Genomic DNA, 19,680 nt, shown 5'->3' with positions numbered 1-19,680 from the left:
AAATCAAAAGCTCTCAGGGCCAGGTAGGTAGTGCAAATGACAGGGCAGGGGAGGGGAGGCCGGGTGTAGGACAGCAGGGAGTAGTGGGGACTGTGGCAAATTGGAGAGTATGCGTCCTGTCTAACGGGGGCAGCCGCAGCTCGGTTCTGATCCAGTGAAGCCAAGTGGGAACAAGGACCCCTGGCCAAATCAGATTGTTTAAGAGAAGCTAGAAACAGAACTGTATGTCACATATCCCAGGTTCCCAGGTTTACCAGAAGATAACGAAAATTGTTTTATAACACTGTGAGGGGTCACACACATACACACAAACCACAGCAGGCTCTGGGGGGTTGAAGGGAGTGTCTGTCCCCGATGGCCCCCTGGAGGTCACCACCAGCTGGCATGCTCACCAGGGCTCTGGGTATGGAACTTGTAGGCCATGTTCAGCAGAGGCAGCAGTGTCACCATGCAGTTGTCCCCATTGGTCTCGATAAAGTCATGACGCGTAATGGCTGTCGGGTCGATGTGATGCTCCCGGAATGGTCGAATGAAAGCCTGTGGTGGGGCAGGAGTTGTGAGTGGGGATACATCTGAGCAGTCAGCCTGTGGTGGTCAGCCGCTCCCCACAACCTCCTACACACACTCGATTCGAGCTCACCACCTTGCCCTTGGGGCGCCAGAACATTCCACCACGCCACTAATACAGATTCCCCTAGCCTTCAGGGTCTAGCTTGAGCAGCTCTAGCAGAGGACAGGTCCCAATGACCTGGCGGGGACTTTAGGCTGGTACTGCCCTCCTTTGGGCCTCAGTCTCCCCACCTGGACTGAGAAGGGGCTTGGAGATGATCTCCACCCTTCTTTCCCACCTTACGACAATTGAGGAGGTCCTCACAGTGACAGGTAGCACCCTCTATTTCTTCCCAGCATCTAAGCCCTTCCTTCTGGTAACAGCTTCCCCCTCTTCTCTTAGTAGGGGCTGAGCCCACCATTCCCTAGTTTAGAGTGAGCATGTCACCCTGGCTTGGCCAATCAGAGCATTCTGTCCCTCCAGCAATAGGGACTGGCTGAGGGATGGGCATGTCACCCAAGCTGGGCCAATGGAGGTGAGCCAAGGAACTTTGGCTATAACTATGGGAAAGGAGAGTTCTCTTTCCATTGGGGGTGGGTGCTGAGCTAGGAGGATGGAAGTCTAGGCAGCTGGGAGCCATCTTGGCCACCTTACCAGGGGAAAGTCTACATGAGAGTGAAACCAACAGAAAGGAAAGCAGAGACAGACATGGAGAGAGACTGGACTGAAGAATATGGTCGGTCTGTCCTACTGGACCCAGCCACGCGTTAATTTGGTTCCACTCCTGAAATTTTCAGTACACAAATCACTGCCTTCACTTGGTTAAGCTAGTTTGTACTGGATTTTCTGGAACTTACAATCAAAAAGGTCTGATTGATATGAGATAAAGTTCAATGAAAACAAACAAACAGTGAGGCAGGGCAGGCAAGGAGAACAAGATGTGGCCCCCAAGTCAAGGGTTCTGGTGAGGCAGACACGTATCAAAGCTTCGGACTGTCCCATGCCTGATGCTTTTGCTTCCAGAAAAACCCAGGGGATTCCTGTTCTAGTCCTAGAGGAGGGGCATACAGGTCAGGCTGGAAGGATAGTTCCCATCTTTCAGATAGGGAAACAGAGGCTCAGACAGGAAAAGGGGCTCACCCAAGGTCAGAGAGCACATCCTCTTTCCAGAGGTTACAGGCTGGGCTGGGTCAATACACGTACCTTCCCCACGATGGGCAGCTCCACAGAACCCCAAGTGTCGGCTCCCCAGTGCACCAGGCCCGACAAGAAGTCAGCAATGAGAGCCCCTGCAACTGTGGACAAGAACAGGGTGAGCCTGGGCAGCAGGACACACAGAGGGACATCTCCCCACCTGCTCACCCCCAATTAGGGAGCCATGCATTCACTTGCTTGCTTGCTCATTCACTCATTGGTTAGGGTAGAGGCTGTCCCTTCTCTACTTGGAACGCTTTGTTCCCTGTGAATGGAGCCTCAGGAATACCACTCTTGGCTTCAATCTGGATCTGTCCCTTTACTTGCTCTGCCCCATGAGAGATGTGGGAACTCATTTGCCTGGTGAGTCTGGAGAGAATAAACTGGGCATGCTCAGATCAGCCCAACCTTTCCCTGTTAGGAGCTGACTGTCCCCTTGTCTCTGACCCCCAATCATCCCACACAGGGAAGCCCACTCTGCTCTACTACTGCCAGTGACTAGATGGAAACGTCCTACCTTAGGTTCAGGGAGACGTCATGCCCCCCCCACTCCATCTATAATAGCTTTTATCAACAATAAACATGATAATTTGGCCTCTAGCAGCCTTTTCCTTGTCTTTGTTCTCAACTGATTCAGAACTGGAGTAGGGTCCCCTCAGAGACCCCAACACCATTCAGTCACTTGAGGGTTCAGTGTGGTACAGAAGAGCTATTACATCTGGACTCAAATTCCAGCTGTCACTCACTAGCCATGTGACACTGGGCATATTACTTAACCTCTCTGTGCCCCAGTTTCCTCTAGGTAGATAGATGGGAATGATGATTAAAAAAAAACATAGCAGCTACCATTAATTGAGGATTTCAATGAATTTTCATGATCTGTTCGAAGTTGGTAGTTTTTATTCTCACTTTACGGAGGTGGAAACGGAGGCTTGGAGAACAGAAGTAACTAGACCAAGGTGGCATAAATGGCAAGTGCCAGAGGTGGGCTCTTAACCTGCCTCAAAGGTCCAAATCTAATACAGCAGGATGCACCAGCACCATTGTACACATGGAGAAACTGAGGCCAAGTGGCCAGCACCTGCCCTAGGTAACACCTCAGTGCCATCTCCCATCATGCTCCCCTCTCCTGTATGTCGGCCATCTAGGCTCTAGGCGTGTCCCGTCCTCTGAATGCCTTTACACGCCTCTGGGTTTTTGCATTTGCTGTTCCCTCGGCCTGGAACATTCTTTCCCAAGATGTATCACAGCTCACTCCTTCACTTCCTTCAGGCCTTCCCTCAAATCCTCTAGGGACACCTGATCTAAAATTGTAAACACTCTCGCCTTCCAGCGTTTCCCATCTCCTATTGTTCCTTTTCTCCAAGCACCTGTTACCTTGGACTTCATTGTTCTTTGTTTATTGTCTCCCCCACAAGAATGTCAGCCCCACAAAGGTAGGGATTATAATCTTTTGTTTACAGCTGTATTCCGGTTTCTGGCACTTACCAGGGGTTCAGTAAACATTCACTGAATTAATCAATGTAGACACTAGGTACGGTACTTGGCACACAGTAAGCCCTCCATGTCTACTATTACTGTTGTTGTTATTCAGTTATTTAGTCTGAATATCAGGCAACCTTGTGCGAGGACCTGTGCTGTGCATCAGGCTCTAGAGCTAGAGATGCATCACACACTGAGCTCACGTCTCCGGGGCAGAGACGGGAGGAGGGAAAAGCTGTCAAACGTGGCGGGAACAAGGGCAGTTTTCAGTGATGAGTGCAGGCCACTGGGTCACGTGACCTCAGGCAAACCCTATCCCTCCGCGTCCCTCGACTCATTTTCTCCGTGTGAACTCGTCCAAGGCCCAGCGGTGTCATTTAAGGGATCTTTGAGTTCTGCTAGAGCCCTCAGCCCTTTGGTGACGGGAGACCAGGGCTTTGGGGTACTGGAGGCTGCAGAAAAGCCCCTGGAGGCCTCCCTGGAGAACGGGAGTCATAAGTGAGGGGGCATGAGTGGGCGCGCAGATCACTGTGGACATGCCCTTCTGATGCCTGGGCCAGAAGTAAGGGGTGGCCGTGAATGAACACTTCACAAAGGCCCTACAGCCTCCACCCCATGGATGCCAAACACGGGTGAGATGGCGGGGGCAGGGGAGACACAGCTACATGCAGGCACCTGCAAGTTCCTGGTGATAAGGACACGTGGCACCACCTCCTGGCAGGCGGAAGCCAGAGGATAGGCCACAGGGTGACACTGCACAGTTGTCTGGGTTGGGGATGGCACAGGGCTCAGCAGGGCCCGCTGGGCCTGTGGACTGAGGACCCCACCCGGGCTGGGTAGTCCTGCTCCTCAGTGACAATGCTGGGAGGGTGGACGTGGGCAAGGGTGTCAGGGAGACGGAAGCCAAGGGCTTCTGGCTTGCTCTCCCTCGACCTGGCACTGCACCCCTCCCTATGATCCCCGAATAGCTGGCTCCTCCTCAGCCTCCTAGCTCCGGGCAATCATCACCCAACCCCCTTTGCTAAAGCCAACCTCTTGGGCAGGTGCTCTTCGTCACATCTCCCTGCTTTATTTCTATCACGGCCCTTGTCACCACCTGAGATTGCTTCATTTATTATCCCCACTTCTTGGATGCAAAAATGGGCCTCAGAAGTTAACAACCCTCGCCCCTCCCCCAAGTCCCATGGCGTGCAAGTGGCAGCCATGGGATGGACAGAGGCGGGTTTACCTGCCAGCACCCTTTCATGTCCTGAAGCTGTACCTCAGGAGGTCCAGGGGCATTAACAGAGCTCCTACTGCATCCTGTAGGATGCTGTACACACACTGCCTTGTGCCTAGCGGGAGGGACAAGAGGCCATGTGGGCAAGAGCTAAGGTGAATAGAGATCCAGAATCGGGGGCCTCATCTCTTGCTACCATATTGCTGGGTGACCCTGGGCAAGTCCCTTGATCCTCTGGGTCTCAGCATTTTCCATTGCACAGTGAGGGGTCAGCTGAGGTACGTCGAGGCCCTACACCGACAGCTCTAACACCTTTAAATGCTGCCTTCGGGGAGGCCGGTTGGCTCAGTGGTTAGAGCGCGGTGCTCATAACACCACATGGGCCAATGAGCTGCACCTTCCACAACTACATTGAAAACAACGACTTGACATGGAGCTGATGGGTCCTGGAAAAACTCACTGTTCCCCAATATTCCCCAATAAAAATAAAAAATAAAATGCTGCCTTCCTGGGAAGGTGGCTCCTCAGCGGATAACTTTGCTCCCCCTAATTTCCTTCCCACCTTTATTCTATGCAACCTCTGATCTGCTTCCCATCATTACAGACTGGTTTTGCCTGTTTTAGAACTTCATATGGATTCATGTAGCATGTGCTCTTTTGGGTTGAGCTTCTTTCACTAGCATACTTCTAGAATAATCTCAGTAGTTGATGGATCTGTAGTTCATCCTTTTCATTGCTGAAGAGTATTCCCTTGTCTGGATGTCCCATAGCGGGTGTATCCATTTCGCTGCTGGACGTCTGGGTTGTTTCTAGGTAGGGACTGTTACGACTCCCACTTCAGTGAAAACATTTACATACAAACCTGTGTGGAGACATATGCCCTCATTTCCTTTTGGATCTAGCAATTTAGGTACTAGATCCTATGTCAGCATCTTAAATGTTTTATCTCTTTTAATCCCTAAACTGTATCCTGGCCGTTCCTAAACCGGTTACACATCTTACCTCCTTAATCGTCATTAGCATTTAATCCTTACAGATGACAAGAATAATGGCAAAAACAATACAGGTGGTCCAGACTTACAATGGTTCAACTTACGATTTTTTGACATTATGATGGTGTGAAAGTGAGACACATAATAAATTACATATATTTAATACTTTATTATACAATAGGCTGTGTATTAGATGATTTTGCCCAACTGTAGGTTAACAAAAGTGTTCTAAGCACGTTTAAAATTAAGAAATGGTTTCTAATTTCCTGCTCAGCTATGATGTTTGGTAGGTTAGGTATATTAAATGCATTTTTGACTTAATGATATTTTATCAGGATGTAACCTGATCGTAAATTGAGCAGCATTTGTATTAGAAAAAACAATGTCTGTGATAAACGGTCAACATTGGAGGACTTCCCATGTGCCCAGTGCTATGTCAAAGGTATTAAAAAGTGCATTATTGGGGAGTACAGCTCCCCCCACCTTAAAAACGGGCTGTGCACAGTGACTTCCTTCCAGAGACGACAGTATGGAAGGGGGTGAGGAGAGTAACTTTCCAGTGGGGAAACCTTACGATCACTAACTGGGCCAGGGATCAAGGGTAACATAGTCCTGTGTGGATGGTACATCCCCTTGCTACAATGTGATGAAAATGACACTTTACCTCTGAGCTCTTCCTCTCTGAAACACATAACTCAGGCCAAGAAAAATACCAAATTCCAGCAGAAGGGCAGGCTACGAAGTACCAGTCCTCAAACTGTCAAGATCACGGAAAACAAGAAGAATCGGAGAAACTGCCATAGCCAAGAAGAGCCTAAAGGGACAGGATAACTAAATGTGATGTGAAATCCTGAATGGGATTCTGGATCAGAAAGTGGACATTAAGTAAAAACTAAGGGAATCTGAATAAACTACAGACTTTAGTTCATAATAATGTATCCATAAGGAAGCGGTAACTGTAACAAATCTATGATACTAATATCAGGTACAAGATGTTAAGAATAATGGGAAACTGGGGGCAGGGGAATATGGGAACTCTGTACTAGCTGCTCATTTTCTGTAAATCTAAAACTGTTCTAAAAATAAAGTCTATTTTTAAAAAGTGTATTATCTCGGGGCAGCGGGATGGCTCAGTTGGTTAGAGCGTGAGCTCTGAACAACAGGGTTGCTGGTTCGATTCCCACATGGGCCAGTGAGCTGCACCCTCCACTAGATTGAAAGACAACAACTTGGAGCGGATGGGCCCTGGAGAAACATACTGTTCCCCAATATTCCCTAATAAAATTAAATATATATATGTAAATAATTCTTTAAAAAAAAAAAGTGTATTATCCCACTTCATGTCCACTCCACGTCCCGACTTCCAGAGGAAGAAATGAGACTCCACCCATGGTCACATGGCAGCTGGGCAGTCAGGGCCGCTGGAGCGTGGCCGGGGACCATTACAAGGGGCACGATGATGCTGAGCTGTCATGTCCAAGGCCCGGAAGCGAGGGTATTAATAGTACTCACCTAAGTACAATCAGTTAACAAAGGGCTGATGCAGGTCAAGTGCTTAGCACAGTGCCTGGGACACAGTAAGCGCTCACCAAAGGCAGCTATAGTCAGTAGTTTAACTATTCCTCCCCTCTCCGAGCCTCAGTTTTGTCATCTGGTAAATGACCAGCACCGGGCCTTTGCAGGCTTCCCAGCAGAGGGGGAACGTACGCTTTGGACAGAGGTCAGACATTACTTTGGGAGAGGAGGAGCTCGCCCCTCCTTTTGGGAGGAAATGGCTCTTTGTTCCCTGGGCCTCTTTGGTTGGCTGTTTCTAGGCTCCAGGCCTGCTGCCTGAGGCTGCTTTAATCGGGGCAGGGGTGGCAGAGGCGGGCACACAGAAGCTTCTTTGTCCCAGCCAGTGGCCGTGGCTGGTGGCTGGCTCACCCTGGGGACGGCTTCGGCCTGGCTGCCTCCCTGTCTGCAGGACACTGGGATGGCGAATGACTCACTCCAGGCTATCTTGACTCATTGGGTGACCTTGAGACAGTTCCTGGGCCTCTTGGTGGGGCCCCACTTCCCCACAGGTGACCTAGCTAGGATTTCTTTGCCTTTGCTCAACTCAAAGGCTAGTGTGGAGACAGGGTGGCTGAGACAGAGGACTGGTCCACACAGTCCTGGAGCCAAATCCTATCTCTCAGCTCAGAATCAAATGGAGAAGCCCCACCTGACCTGCCAGGCCAGCCATAACCTGAGGCCACGTGACCTCTGACCTTACTGCCCACCCTGCTCTCACTCACTGTGCCCCTGACCTGTGACGCCCTCTCCTCTGTTTGTCTTCCAGGAAACTCCCAGCCTCTTCTTCAAAGACCAATTCATAAGCGCCCACACTCTCCATCCACTTTCCCCAAGTGCAGCAAACAGCTCAGGGCTCTCAGGGCTGTCATTTGTTCACTCTTTCATTCATGCCAAGAGTCCTGGTCAAGGTTGCCAATGACCCCGATGTGGCCAAATCCAGTGGCCCCCTCGCTGCCCCCCAAGTCTTCTGGAAACACATTCTTTTTTTGCGATGCACCCCCACCTGTTGGCTGGCTCTTCTTCCTCTCCCCAACCTGGAAGCACCAGCAGCCTTGCGTCTCCTCTCTGCTCCCACGCAGCCCCTGGGGGGCACACTACCAGTACCTGAGCCTCACACACCACCTCTTCCAACAGCAAGGCCTCCCAGATTTTGATCTCTAGCTGCCTTCCCTGACTCCAGTGTGGGCTTCCGGATTTCTAATTTCCTGCTTGATACTTCTCCTTGGCTCTCAGGCAAGTATCTCAAGCATGTCCCCTCAAGCCTGCTCTTCCAGCTTCATCCGTTCCGTCACTCAGGCCAAAACCCTGGAGTTGCCGCTGACCTCTCTTTCTCTCACCTCCATAGCCAACCTGGCAGCATTCTGGTGGCTCACCGTTCACAGCTTCTCACCACCTCCACCACCCTACCCAGGTCTGGGTTACCACCTCTGCCTCCTCTCTGGCCCTCCCTGCAGCATCAGCTGATGTCAGCTCCCTACGGGAAACTCACCAATGGCTGTTCATGGCCTGTGGAATAAACCCCCTGGCCTCCTTCTATCCCCCAGTGCAATGGGCATACACCAGCCTCAGGGCGTTTGCACTTGCTGTTCCCTCTGCCTGGAATGCTCCTCCCAGAAATATCTGCTGGCCCCCTTCCTCACCTCCTTCAGGTCTCTACACAAGTGTCACTCTTACAGAGAGGACTTCCCCGACCTCTCGCCTCTTCTGTGCCTACTACCTTATCTTGATTTTGTTCCCAGCATTGCGCCATCTGTTTGCATTTATTAACTAGGCACCTTTTCATGCTTCTGCTTCTCCTGGTTTCAAAGGCCTGCTAGAGGCACCGGAACTCTGGGGAGATAATGTTGGGCCGGGGGCGGGCTCTGTAGGCTGGCACAGTGCCCTCCCTTCCTGCGTGTTTACACACAAATCCAAGCAGCTACTTAAATTGATTAGCGTCTGTGCAAACATTGCTATCAGGGGATTGTCTGCTCTTATCAGCCCAGAGACAAAGGTACGAGATTGGGAAGCTGGAGTCAGATGCATTGGCTGGACAGGCAGCGATCTCCTGGGCTCAGGAGTGGAAGCTCTAGTCCCAACCAGGGGAGGGGGTAGGTCACCAACTGTCCTGGCTCATGCAACACACACCTGGGCTCTGACGCTGCCGATTCTTTGCCCAAGCTGGGACTGCTGCCGAGAATACCCCCTCCTCCCGGTGCTAACTGGAGGCTGTCTAGTCCGTGGTTCAGGAGCCGGGCAGGTTCTGGATATGTGATCCCAGACTGTTGCTGCCTGGGTGAGGGCCAAAGGGCAAGTCTCCTGGCCTCTCGGAGGATGGTGATCAGAACCTCCTCACTAGATTTCCACCAAGAGTTATTAGGTTGGTGTAAAAGTAATTGCGGTTTTTGCAATTATTTTTAACATTTTAATCTACAATTACTTTTGCACCAACCTAATAAAAGTGCCCAGCCTGCGGCCTGGGGCATAGTAGGCACTTGGGAAATATCCATTTGTTAAACTGACCATTGAGGCAGAAGGCCCAAGCCCTTGTGAGTGGTATGTTGGGCGGTGTCCTCTCCCTACCTCTATTCCATCACTGGCCCTCTCAGCAGTTATACACAAATGCATTTTGCCCTCACAATAGCCCTAGGAGGCAGGTATTGTGAGCGGCTTCACTTACAAGATGTGGAAAACGAGGCTCAGCGATGCAACGACACTTGCCCAAGGCCACACAGCTAGGAAGTGGTGGAGCTGGGACCTGCTTGTAACCACCCCAGCTGGGGCTTCAGGGCTCACACTGTATACATTCCTGCCCTTGAATGTGGAGCTCTGAGGCAGAGGTGGGGGTGCAGGTCCCTCGCATTCCTGGGCAGAGGGGCCCATCTGGCTCCCGTGGATGGGGCCCAGGCTCCCCAGCACTGGATGGATTCAGGCCCCCTTCCTCCAGCTGGCCGGGTCCCTGAGCACATGCCGATCCCATCCCAGACTCAGACGGCTCCATCCGCTGGCCCCGCACTACTGGCTTAGGTAGCCAGAATACTGTTAATGAGCCTGCAGGAGCTGAACGCTTACGGACAGTCAGATGGGCCAAGGGCACAGCTGCCCCCTCAGCCTAGGAGCCCAGGACGGGGGAGGGGATGAGTGTGTGCGTTAGAGGGAAGAGGGCGGGGCGGGGAGTGGGGAGGAAGGAAACTAGTCATCCAGGACCCGGGAGACAGTGAATTAAGCCCTTTGTTGTGCTTTTGGCTTGAGGTGTGACTCTGGGCCAGTCCCTTCGCTGAGCCTCAGCTCAGTTTCCTTATCTGAAAAATGATGACAGGCGTAGCATCTACCTGTCAGGCTGTAGATGGGTGACGACTGACCAAAGGAGAACACTCAGTGTACTAATAAGCTGCAGCTTGCTCACTCATTCATTCACTGATCTAATAAATATTTATCGAGCACCTACTGTGGTCCAAGCTTTGTGTTCGGGGCCGGGGACACAGCAGTTAATAGACGAAAAACTCTACTTTCAGGGAGCTGACACTTGAGTAGGGGGAAGACAGATAATAAAGAAAGAAATATATTGTATAACAGTAGGGTGAGGGGACAGCATATGACAGGGCCGCTATTTCTGAGGGATAATCAGAGGGGCCTCCTGAGGAGGTGACCTCTGAGCAGAGACCTGGATGAGGGAGTGAACCACGTAGGTGTCTGCAGGAAGAGTTCCTGCAGGGAACAGCATATGCAAAGGCCCTGAGGTAGGAGTGTGTCCAGTGCATGGTAGAGGCACAGTGACGAGGCCAGTGAGGGGGCAGCAGGGTGAGCCAGAGCAGAGCGGAGGGAGATGAAGGCCGAGGAGGAGCTGTGGCCAGGCTGTGTTGAGGAGTTGGTGTTTTATTCCAAGTATACAGGGGGGGCCAGGGGAGTGGCCTGACCTGCCTGGGGTTCTAACAGTATCCCTTTTGCTGTGTGAGGCAAGGAGACCAGGGAAGAGGCTCCCATGATAGTCCAGGTGGGAGAGGATGGTGGCTGGACCAGGGTGGGGACAGTGTAGGTGCAGAGTAATGGTTAGATCTGGATGCATGCTGAGAGTGGAGTCAAGAACATTTGCTGATGGTTTGGATGTGGAACGTGAGAGAGGAAGGAACAGAGGAGGATGCCCAGGTTTTTGGCCCAACTGACAGGAAGGACACAGGTGCCACCGACAGAGATGGGAGGCAGGGTTCCCCCAGCACGTACTGCATTCGTGAGCACACACACACGAGCATCACACCCACACACGCACACACGTGCAAGTCACCGTTAGAGTGGTGCAGACACTAGGTAGGTCTCTGGCCCCTGTGGAAACCAAGGAAGCCAGCCAAGCCGTAGGCACTCACCGACACCCAGCATTATGAGGGGCGTGTGCTCCCAGCAGGCGAGCAGCAGGAGGTGGGTCAAGTTGTGGGCAATGAGGCTGAAGCACAGGACCACACAGCACCACTCCTGGAAGCGCTTGCCTGCAGGGAGAGAGGTGAGAAGTGAGCTGGCAGGGCAGGTGGTCCAGAGGATGGAGGAGCACAGCCAGGCAGAGCTGGGACCCAAGGGGGGGGGGGGGCTCTTCAACTGTACTCCATGAGTCTACAGTGCTAACCACGGCTGAACTTAGGGACAACCACGAAGGAAAGGCCCCAATCTACCCATTTCACAGATGATGTCACTGAGGTCCTGAGAGGGGAAAGGGCCTGCCCAAGGTCATACACTCAGGGATGGCTGCAGTAAATCAAGTGTGGGGCCCTTCTGAACGCAGGCCCCTGTGCATAGGTCATAGAACCATGAAGCCAGCCTCGTATGTGCCAAGTCTTTGGCAGACAGAACCAGAACGCTGATCTCCTGGGCCCCTTTGGGCTCTCTCTGGAGACACCAGAGGAATCTTTAATAAGCTTTTTTTAACCAGCACCATGGTTTTCATTTATGCCCTTTTGTAGGTAATTACTTGGAGGTAGAAGCTACAAACAGCTTTTAATCCCAGAGATTCAGACCCCAAACTCCATCAAGCAGGGCTCCAGGCAGTGAGTCAGAAATTCAGGAGAAACGGGGCCTTGGTTACCACTCCTAGGGCCCCTGCCAGGAGCAGGGGGTCTGGGAGTAAGCCACAGGGAAGAAGAGGCAGTGTGAAGATGAGGGGTCACAAACGCTCAAAGTCTCCGGGTGCCAGCAGGTGACGTACAGGAGTGAGGTGGGCCGCATATGGACAGGGGGACACTGCAGCACACATGCGTTTTCTAAAGAGTGGCCACCAACTGGCCACCAACAGCCAGGTGGGAGTATGGGCCCAGGGAGGCTGGAGCTTCTCAAGAGAAGCCAAAAATTAGGATGTGGGTATGAAATCTTCTCTTTAAATATGTGGCCACACATGTTTAAGAGGCATGTGAGCTCAGACAAGCTGATTCACTTCCCTGCAGCTTCTCTGTAGCTAGGAAAAAGCTGGGTGGCTGTTCATGTGTGGATGTGGAGGGATATCCAGGACACGCTGGTAAGTGCAAACAGCAGCCATTTATGTAAACAAAACAAAACAAAAGAAAAAACTATGTCGACAAGGCTGGCTTTCACTTACTCCCTTTTGAATTTAAAATTTGTGAATGTACTAACTCTATCAAAAATCTTTTCTCATAATTTTAAATTAAATTTAGAAAAAAGGGGGACAAAAACATCATGTCGGTGATACAGAACGTGTGACAGGGCCCCTGGGAATATTGTTCTCCCAGGCAGCTGGTCCCAAGGGAATGAAAGACTTTCAATGATAATAATTTTCTTATCATTAGTGCTTAACATCTACTGAGCAGTTACCATGTGCCAGATACCTGCTGAGGTGATACCACTTTACAGATGAGAAATCTGAGGGTCAGAGTGGTCCCAAGGAAGTAGCCCAAGGCCACCCAGCAACTAAGCTACAGACCAGGATACTGTGGCCAGAGGGTCTGGCTCCTGAGACCTTGCTCTTACCCAACCCTGTCCTGCTGTCCCTGGTCCCTCCCTCCATGCCCTATCACCTTTATGGCCCTAACCACATTCTGGGTCAGGCCCACCTTAAATAATAGGGCCAGGCAGGCCCCTGTGAGTGATTTACAACCAAAGGGGCCAGGGCACATAAGGAAGGTCCTTCATCTGTCCTCTCGCCTCTTCAGTGCTTTGTGTGTGCTGTTCCCTTCACCCCCTCTGCACCGGGCTGACTTTGGTGCAGAGGGGGGAGATTTGCTCTTACAAATCTCAACCTGGAATCTCTGCCTGCAGGAAGCCAACCATGATTCCTCCTCTGACCCCTGGGCTCCCCCAACATGAAGTCCACCATACGGGACTGTCACTGCCTATATAACATCTGTCTTCTGCTACCGAAATGTGAAGTCAGGAGGCCTGGGACTGTGTCTGGTTTGCTCACCAGGGTCCTGGCACACAGTTGGTGCTCAGTAAATGCTCATGGAATGAACAAATTCCCAACCATGATCCTAAAGGAAAAACTGCCAGGCTTTACCTCTGGGTACCCCTCCCCAAAAAACCCTGGGAAGGAAACAGTAGGCATTTCACTGTTCCTGGCAGGAAAACAGGCTCAGAGAGACACAGAGAGAGAAAGGGCCTTGTCCAGGTTGCACAACAGCATGTTGCGCCCTGAGCCAGAATCAGAACAGTGGCCTTCCCCTTGCTCTGCAAAAAAAATCAAGGCTCTGAGTGGGGAAGGGACACGCCCAGAATCACATCCCCTTGATTCCTCTCTTAGGGATAAGGACACTGAGGCTCAGAAAGGGCAAGGACCCCAATAGGGGTCACACAGCAGCAGCGGAGGGCCTAGAACCCCTTGCTTCCTGCTTCTTGGGCAGGAGCTGTTTCCCTTCAGCCACGGTGGCCCTGCCACCCCAGCAGCCCCCAGCTAGAGTCACCACAATCTGGCCCAGCATGGCCTTCCCCGTTCTGGTTCCTCTTTGCGGCCAAGGCCTGGGGTTCAGAAGCAGGAAGCCTGGTGTGTGTGTGGGGGAGGGGCAGCTAGAGGTAAGGGACAGGTGATTCCTTAATGCCAACCTGCCTGCCTGCCCCCCCCAGATTGCAGGGATAGCAACCCGATCAAATAACAGTAACAGTAACAAGGGCTGACACCCACTGAGGCTTCTCACAGCTGGGGTGCCAGGTTTAACCTACATCAGAGGTGCCACGACCCACTCCCTCTGGCATATTTTGCTCTGTTTAAAAAAAAATTAGCTACACTTAAAAAAAGGAAATCACATAAAATTCCTATTTCCTGCTTCTCTTCAGAACCTAGGAATCTGGCCACCCCGGGCTTGAGCAGCAGTGGCTGCCCCATCAGAAGGGGGCAAGAGCTCCGAGTTCACTCTAGTGCCCAGCTCACTCCCTATGTGATGGAGAACATCTCTGAAATTGGAATATTTTCCCATCTAAACTCTCTCTTTGGCCTCTGGATCCTTCTGCAGATCAAATGCCTCAACTTTGATCCATACAAAATACGCCTCCAGTAATAAGCGGCCTTCACTGAGCACTTCCTACATGCCAGGTATAGTGCCAGGGGTGACCTCAGCCAGCCTTCACCATATGCCATGGGCTGGGACCTTTGCTTGGTCTTTCAGAGGGAGAAACCACGCCTGGAGAGAGGAAGTGACTTGTCCAGAGTCATCTGAGGGTCACCAAAGTCACACCACGGACAGTCCAGCCCGGTAGGGCCTGCACGGTCAGGTGACCTGACAGGTGTCACTTTACTGATGGGCAGACTAAGGCCCACAGAGGGGAACTAAGAGCTCAGGCTGCCTCTGGCTTAGTGCTAGGGCCTTGTTTCCTTGAGCCATCCCCCGCCTGGCCAGGGTCCACAATCTGGGCCGAATTAGAGCAGTGACTGTCTGTTGGCCCGAGGCAGGAGCCAGGCTTGTGTGTGGTGGTTGTGGAGGGCAGGGAGGTACAAGGGAAGTCAGGCGCCAGGCCTCAGCCATCACTGCTTTCCGGGGGGCGGGGAGGGCACAGCCAGAGGCTTGGCATCAGGCCCGACTCTTCCAGTTCAGTCAGACAAGCCCTGAAGAACCTGTATTTCTGATGGCGTTTGGCTACTAGGAGACCCTCGGCCTCAGGAAAGTGGGGACAGTAGGTAAGGAGAAGGCAGGGACCAGAGAGAGAAAGAGGAAGAGAGACAGGGAGATAGATGAGAGAGAACAAGAACCAAGAGACACAGAGAAATGAGAAACAGAGAGACAGGAGAAAACAGACAGGGAAAAATTATAGGGAGACAGAGGAAAAAAAAGAGAAACAGCAGGCCAGAGCGTGAGAGACAAAAAAGAGGGAAAAGACAAGACTGAGAGAGGCAGAGAGAAAGCTTGACCCAGAGTGTGGGAAAGACGAGGCCTGGCCAGGAAAGGGGCCCCAAGCCTCTGTCCTCTGGCTTCAGTCACATCCACCTGGGTGAGTGAAGCTGGGCTCAGCTCTGGGACTACAGGCCAGGACCTCCGCCCAGCACTTCCTACACCCACTACCTTTCCCCACCCCTACACTAAGAGCCCCAGGGTAGGGGGCATCTGTAGTTAGGGGCAGGGTGAACAGGTGTCTCTAGAGACCTTTCAGAATCTACCTACCCCTGAAGCCCAGGGCACCTAAGAAGTGGTGCACACACAGGCAGGCTTCAGCTGGCACCTGCCTCACCTGCCGGCTTGCCCATGAGGCCACTTCACAAACCCTGGCACCTGACACAGGGTGGCTGCTGTTGTGAAACCCAAACCCAGAGCCGAGTGAGCTGTGGGACCCTCGGGCTCCTGGGACCCACAGGACCAGGCTGTCACTCCTTGGCCAGACCCTTGGGGCCCAAGGGATTGGGCTGAGGCTGCCCCACCCGTGCCAGTCCATCTCATGCAGCCCTGCTCAGGCGACTCACAGATCCCCGGACACCAGGCCCACTCTCTCTGCTCTGCTGACCTGAAACATTGGTCCCTCTCCGGCACAGCCACCCTGGGCTGGCTCCCCCCCAGGGAAGACTAAGAACACGGAACCTAGAACGCCCCCACCAGTGTTCTCGTCCTGGCCCTGCTGCTATCTGGCTGTGGGACCATGGCAGGTCACTACTGTTTGCTAAGTCTCAGGAAACGTGCGCATGAAGTGCCAGGCAAACCAAACAGATGCTGTCCTTGGCCCTGCCAACGTCCCGTCTGGTGGGGGAAGGTGCAAGCTCTATCCAGGCAGGACAAGCATTAGAAAGAACACCTGGGGGCTCGGCTGTGAAGAGGCCACCGGGTTTCAGTTTCCGCTCCTGTAAATGGAGTTAATACCAAGGTGCACCTCAGACAACTGTAGTGAGATGACATGAGACCATGTGAGCAAAATGCCCAGTACACAGTCAGGGCTCAATAAATGCCAACTGCCTTATTATTGCTGCCAACTGTCATGGTGCCAACCTGCTTCTGGCCCAGGAATCTTAAGAATCCAGTCCTGGGACCCAGAAACATCTCCTACTCCCCCTTTGCTTACTCTGCTCCAGCCCACAGGCCTCCTTGCTGTTGTGCAGACGCTCCAGGCACACTCCCACCTCAGGGCCTTTGCACTGGCTGTGTCCCTTGTCTGGACCAATCCTTCCTGAAGTATCTTCATGCCTTCCACTCTTCAGGTCTTTGTTCAAATGTCACCTGCTCAGTGAGCCTTAACTGCCACTTTCTCTAAAAGGTCTCTAAAAGGTCTTTGACCCCAACATTTCACTTCCCCCTTTTCTGCTACTGTGTTTCCCCAAAAATAAGACCTAGCTGGACCATCAGCTCTAATGTGTCTTTTGGAGCAAAACTTAATATAAGACCGGTCTTATTTTATTATAAGACCTGCTAACATAATATATTACTGGGTCTTATATTAACTTTTGCTTCAAAAGACGCATTAGAGCTGATGGTCTGGCTAGGTCTTATTTTCGGGGAAACATGATATATACAGAGGGTGCAAAAAAAATGTATACACATTTTAAGAAAGGAAAAAATTGTATTAAAATTGTAATGCAATGAAGGACACTAGCATTCATTTGATTAATGCCATCTTTTGAGCGAACGTCATACCACACATTGCTACATGATTCAATTCAACTCCGAAAAGTAAATACATAGATACCATTGCTTAAAATGTGTATACATTTTTTTGGCACCCCTGGTATTCGTTCCACAGGGATTGCCATCACCAGGCAAGTAAGGTATTTCCCTTCTATATTGGGCTTAGTAAAATGCCAGCCCCATTTTTCCTGTCTTGTTCACTGCTTTGCCTCCAGGATCTAGAAGAGGAACTGGGACAAAGATGCTCAATACGTTATTGAGCCCAGTCGCTCATTTTATAGGTCAGGCCCAGAGAGGTCAAGGTACTTCTTCAAGGCCACACAGGAAAGGGACAGAGGTAGGCAGAGGGAGACCTATAGAATATGGAGAAACCAGTCTGGCCAGTCCCCCCACCCTCCCTGATCCTCACCCCTGGACCCCAAACTCTATGTCAGGAGGAGATAAGGCCTTGACTGCAGGCTTGGGGCTGCAAAAAGCTATCTGCAGCCTCAGATCCCTGCATGTCTATTTTTCAGAGTGAGGGGCACTTGGGGAAACCAGAATTAGACGAAGAAGCATCATAGTGGAATGTGGAGATGGAAGTCCCTTGGGGAGGCTTGGAATGCCCAGGTATGACTTGGTTGAAAGTGGGTAGGGTTTATTCAAGTGGGCAGAGCTGGATATCAAAGGAGGAGGCCTTTGAATTCCTACCCTCGATTTCCAGGTGGTGAGTCTGAGGACCAGAGAAGTGAGGCAGCTTATTCCAAGACTCACAGGAAAGGTCCTACTATTGGGTTAACAATAGGGAGCGCCTACTATATGCCAGGCCTTGTGCCTTCCAAAGTGGATGATTTCATTTCCTCTTCCTAAAGACAGTAAGGAATAAATAAACTTTACCTTGTACCCATTCAGAGGTGAGGAAACAGACTTAAGAGAGGGAAAGTGGCTTGGCCCAGGTCACACAACTAGGTAGCCGAGTCAGGATGCTAAACCCAGCCTGCCCTTGGAAGTGCAGGAGTTAGTCTACAGGCTGGGTGTTTTGGGAAAAGATTGAAGAAACCATGACAGCATGGGCCAGGTGCCCAAGCCAGGTCAGGAAAAAAAATCACACCCAGAGCATGGAATTGCAAGTCCAGAAAGGTCTCTGGTGACCCAGGACTCAATGAGAAAGCAAACGGTCCAGGGTCTTGTAGCCAGTTATGGCAGAATTGGTATGCAAACCCAGGTGGGTCAGGGCTGGAAGTCAAAGGTGGTAGTGGACCCATCCCATGCCCTCCCCAGGCGAGGGCATGCATGGTGGTTGCCCCCTGGTAAATGGAAAGATGTCAGAATGCTTGACAAACAAAGCTCAGTGTGATGGCCATGTCCAGCAGACTGGTCTCTGGCAGCTCACAGTCACCTGACTCTGGAGTTCTGAAAGGCACTTCCTTAACCACTAGGGACACTTGGCCTTCTTGGGGCCAGGCAATGAGATTCCTGCAGCTCACCAGTAAGAGAAGGGGGTGGGGGCTGGTGCTTGCTGGTGCATAAATGATAGGCACAGCGGGGGGAAAAAACTAGGGGCCTGAGGGCAAGGGTTTCTAAGTTGTTGTCTGGTCTGAGGACTATGGGAGCTCCACACTGGAGTCCTAAGGGGGGAGGGTTAATATATGTACATGGGGGAGGGGCAAGAGATATAGTTGGGGCTTCTGTATGGGAAGAGCTTAAACTAGAGGATTTGCAATGCTCTCACCATCTGTAATTTCGGAATACCTGGAGAAGGGCTGATGCTCCTTACTGGGTAGGTGGGTGGGTGGGTGGGGGTGTGAAGGGAGGAAGGAGATGGTGGTCCGAAGCCACTGAAACTAAAAGTAGGATGGGGCTTTGGGGGAAGGGTGTGGCTGGGGTCTCCTAAGTTGAGGTTCCCAGAGTGGAGCGGGGTGGGCTGAGGTGCCCAGATTTGGGGGGTGAGGTCATTGTTTCCATCCCACTGTCCTGGCTGGGGCGTAGATGGGGTCCTAGGGTGTGAATTCCGGATCTGGGGAACCTGGGATGGTGTGTGACTTTTAGGTAGCCCGGGGCGATGCATGTAGCTGAAGAGCTGCTTCAGCTTGTACCGGGGCGGGGGTCCCTAAATCCAGGGGCGCTCTTTGCAGCTGCGGGTGCGCCGGGGCTAGGATCCAGATTTGGGGATGCGATGGGAGCTCTGTCTGTAGCTCCAGGAGCTGATATTACAGTCCCTTGATGGGACTGTCTTTGCATCCAGAAAGCCTCGAGCCTGGGGTTCTGGCTTGGGCTTGGAAGTGGCGCTGGGATGGGGTCCCCAGACTTGGGGCCACTATTTGCAAGCAGAAGCCGAGGCTGGAGTTCTGGCATCGGGGCCTGAGTCTGGGGTTCTGATCAGGTGACCCCGGGGTCGCTGTCGGCAGCCCGGGCTGGTGACTGCAGGCCTGGGGTGGGGGGGGCCAAAAGTCCTACCTGGTGAGTAGAGCGCGGCCAGCTCACGGGCCCCGGCGTGCTGCGCGCCCCAGCGCCGGCAATACGCTGCTTCGTCTTCATCGAGCTCCGGCTGCTGGCCCGGCCCGTCCTCGGGGCCCGCCATGGCCACTCGCCCGACCCGCCCGGTGCGCTCTGCGAGCAGCAGCGGCGGCTGCAGCGGCAGGGCCGCGGAACCGCGGCGAGATCACGCCGCCCAATGACTGCCCAGTGCCGGGGGCGGCG

The 19,680-nt window shown here is 52.3% G+C and overlaps 1 protein-coding gene across 1 annotated transcript in view; it reads right to left on the bottom strand.

Annotated features, from left to right (window-relative positions):
• PEDS1 (plasmanylethanolamine desaturase 1) overlaps positions 1-19,680 on the bottom strand; it is a 23,964-nt gene extending 4,284 nt beyond the window's left edge. Inside the window, exons 1-4 of the mRNA XM_019726096.3 lie at positions 19,438-19,680; positions 11,332-11,451; positions 1,754-1,845; positions 393-537 (exon numbers count right to left, since the gene is read on the bottom strand). Coding sequence (XP_019581655.3) covers positions 393-537; positions 1,754-1,845; positions 11,332-11,451; positions 19,438-19,561 — 481 coding nt within the window. The 5' untranslated portion in view covers positions 19,562-19,680. The remainder of the gene's footprint in view (positions 1-392; positions 538-1,753; positions 1,846-11,331; positions 11,452-19,437) is intronic.

The sequence above is a fragment of the Rhinolophus sinicus genome, chromosome 13, assembly GCF_057876585.1.
Source record: "Rhinolophus sinicus isolate RSI-liver-muscle chromosome 13, RSI-T2T, whole genome shotgun sequence".
NCBI lineage: Eukaryota > Metazoa > Chordata > Mammalia > Chiroptera > Rhinolophidae > Rhinolophus > Rhinolophus sinicus.
The sequence above is the reverse complement of the archived record's forward strand: the minus strand, read 5'-3'. Positions and strand labels throughout refer to the sequence as shown.